This window comes from Crocuta crocuta, unplaced genomic scaffold (assembly GCF_008692635.1).
Source record: "Crocuta crocuta isolate KB4526 unplaced genomic scaffold, BGI_CrCroc_1.0 scaffold52, whole genome shotgun sequence".
Classification (NCBI taxonomy): domain Eukaryota; kingdom Metazoa; phylum Chordata; class Mammalia; order Carnivora; family Hyaenidae; genus Crocuta; species Crocuta crocuta.
In genome coordinates, this window is record NW_027528617.1 from 1,916,380 (window position 1) to 1,919,474 (window position 3,095).

General features: G+C 43.8%; 1 protein-coding gene across 1 annotated transcript in view; it reads right to left on the reverse strand.

Moving 5' to 3' along the window:
• Window positions 1-2,798: 2,798 nt before the first annotated feature.
• NEUROG2 (neurogenin 2) overlaps window positions 2,799-3,095 on the reverse strand; it is an 839-nt gene continuing 542 nt past the window's right edge. The window contains exon 2 of the mRNA XM_077755000.1: window positions 2,799-3,095. This exon is cut by the window's right edge and continues 10 nt beyond it. Within this exon, the coding sequence (XP_077611126.1) occupies window positions 2,799-3,095 (297 nt within the window).

Here is a 3,095-nt window from a genome sequence, read left to right on the forward strand (position 1 = left end):
ACTTCCGGCCATGTGTGACCACTGACTTCGATGGGGACCTACAAACTCCAGCCAAACATGTCTCCGGTGCTGTGTAGAGGAGGCTGCTAGGTTCAGCAAAGTAGCGGGGTCAGTTGTCCTCTGTATTACCCTTACAGCTGTGGTTATCGGCCCCTCCTACCGTGCCTCCCCAAGTTAACAATTAGTGTCACCTGTTTATGGGATCCCCTCACCAATTGAAGAGATTTCCCCTAGTCTTGGGAGAGCAAGTGCACCTGAGGGTTTGCCTCCACAGACCTGTGCCACTAGCTGTGTCTTTGGCAAATTTCCGAAAGAAGCACCGTATATCAGCATGAGCATCATCAGCGCTAGAGCAATTATTTGGCACTAAAACTGATGTTTTAAACACCCGGTCTACAATTGTTTTTGCTTGCTGCCTTAGCTTCTTAAATACTAGAAACACAAATGTGGACATGAGGTATAGCACTTTTTCCTCATATCAGATAATCAAGAGTGGCCAGGAATAACAGTCTTGAAAATAGAAGGGTATTCCAACAGGTCTCTTTTATGTCCAGCTATGACAACAAAACAAAGCAAAACCTTGGCTCGGTTCTTCCTTTGATTAAAAAAATGCAGTTATTAAGATATTAAACACTTAATATTTTCCATATGGATAGACAGGAGGGGTCATTTCAGATAGATGCCTTGAGAGAAATTATGGTTGCTCAATGCAGAGGAGTGGAGGGTTTAACCCAAACCAGAAGCAGATCTGAAGTTCATGGGTGGGGCGTTGGGCATGAACAACCATTTCTTTGGTAAGGTGATTTTTTTTTAAGCTTGTGTTGTCCAGTGGACACGTTCCCCCCAAGGAAGGGGCTTAAATCTAGAATGTGGTCAACCTTCACTTGGTCATCTTGGACCCATGGTGCTATTCATTTCTGCTTTGGAGATTGAAGTGAAAGTTATAGAGTTCTGTGTTTTGGAGATTAGGAAACCATTTTTGCTTTCTCTTTGAGGAAGTTTTGACTATGTAATTATTTTAACAAAAAATGAAAGCTGAGCTATTTCCCTTGGATACAATTTTATCCCAGCTCACTCTGAATATTTTCTTTTCTCCAGCAGTTTGCTTTTCGAACCAACAATCTTGTTAAAGCAGCTAACACAAAGTCAGCTTCCGGTAATGGATTGTAAATACAATACGAATGGTAGAGCTGGAAGGAGGCCTTAGAAGTCGCTGGTCAACCCCTACAGTTTACAGATGAGAATATAGACTCAAAGTGTAAGAACCACATTTCTACATATTCTAACAAGAAATTTCAACTTCACTATCTCTTTTTAAATCAAGGTTTCTGAACTTTGGAACTTACTGTGATTTAATTATCTTTTAATCCCCTCCCCCATCCCCCCCTTTTTTTTTACTGATCTCAGGCTCAGAAATTGATTTCTTAAAACTCAAATGTTGTCTGTATGCAGAGCTACACTCTGATGTCAGTGTTAGTGTTTCAAATATGATTCAGCTTCTTGTGATTTCTCAGACCTTGTATGTCAGTTTCTACACACAAACACTGATGAAAAATACAAGTACTCTGCTCAATTTGCTATAGGGAAAAATTTCAGAAAAACAACACGTGTTTCTAAAAACCACATAAGCAGGCAAAAGCTATAACACAACACACAAAAATTATGAAAATTATATATTTTATTTATAGTTTAATCACAAGAACAATTTTTTGTTCGAGATGTAAATACATACTAGAATAAACTCTGTAGAATATACAAAAAATACATACTTTTCCCATGAAAAATTTCTTTATAATAAATAGAAGGGAACACGTGTGTGGCTGATCCTGATAATGCTCCGTGTCTGCTTAGGTTTTCAGTCTGTTGATTTATTTTTAATCTCTTGAAAGAATGGGGGAGTTCCTTCTCCCCTAAAAGGTCGAGATAAATAATGCATGAAGCAATCCTCCCTCCTGATTTTTCCCTTTTCCTCCACATTTTTCCTTTTGATAGAGAGTTCAGCCTAAATTTCCACGCTTGCATTCAATCATTACAAAGCCTACAAATTATACAATGACTTCTAACCTGGCCCTCTAACAAAACAACTTTTTTTCCCCTTATAAATCATAAGAGACAGATGGCAAAATGGAGAAGAAAAAGGAAAGAGAAGGACGGGACAATAGGCATTGTGACGAATCTGGGAAACAGAACAAAGTGCACATCAGAGAGGGAAAGTTTGGTTTGACAGGTGAAATTCCCACAGCCCGCAGACAGCAATGGGAATAAAGCAGATGCCAGCCATTGCAAATCTGTGGATAATATTATTACCGGTCAAATCATTCAGATGCTAAGATACATTTCTTTCTACTCGACATTAACATCTCTATGTAGAAGCAAAGGTGAAGAGATCAGAGGAACCAGTTGCATTCCCCCTGGGAGATTCACACGAACTGCTCCGGGTCCTTCTGGTGATGCAGAAAGGGGGAGGAGCCTCAGTCCACCCTGCAACCTCTTTAGACTGGCCGCCGTCTTCGCTTCCCAGCATCTTTTTAGCCTTAAGAAACGCCCCCCTCCCAAACTCTTACCATCCTCTTTGACAATAAGCTCCATCACACCTTCAATAAATTAGAGACCGTCTGAAGAAAGGAAAGCCTTGGCCAAGGAACGCAGCAAACAGCCCAGGATTCAGGGCGGCTACATCTGCCCTGTGAAACGAGATGGTTTCCAGGGCATACAAGTGGGGGCAGGAGAGGGGTGGGAGGGCTTGGTCGGGGACAGGAAAGGGAACCCGCTAAGGTCTGGCGCGGGAGGTGGCAGTTCTAGATGCAGTCCCTGACTATGGGGAGGTGAGGTACGTAGCGGTGCTTGTCGGGAGGTGGGGGCTGCCAATAGTCCATGTCAGAACCTGCCGGGCTGGCCGGGGATAAAGTGCAGCTGTAGGGGGAGGTGGAGTTGGAGGACGCCGAGGAGGACGGCGCTGGGCTGTTGGTGCAACTCCAAGTGGAGGCCGGCGACGGACTGTCTCCGCTACTGTTCAGGGAGGCGCTAGCGCCTCCGGGACTCAGCAACACGGTCTCGGAAAAGAGCGCCCCCGGCAGGCCCCCGCCGCCACCCCC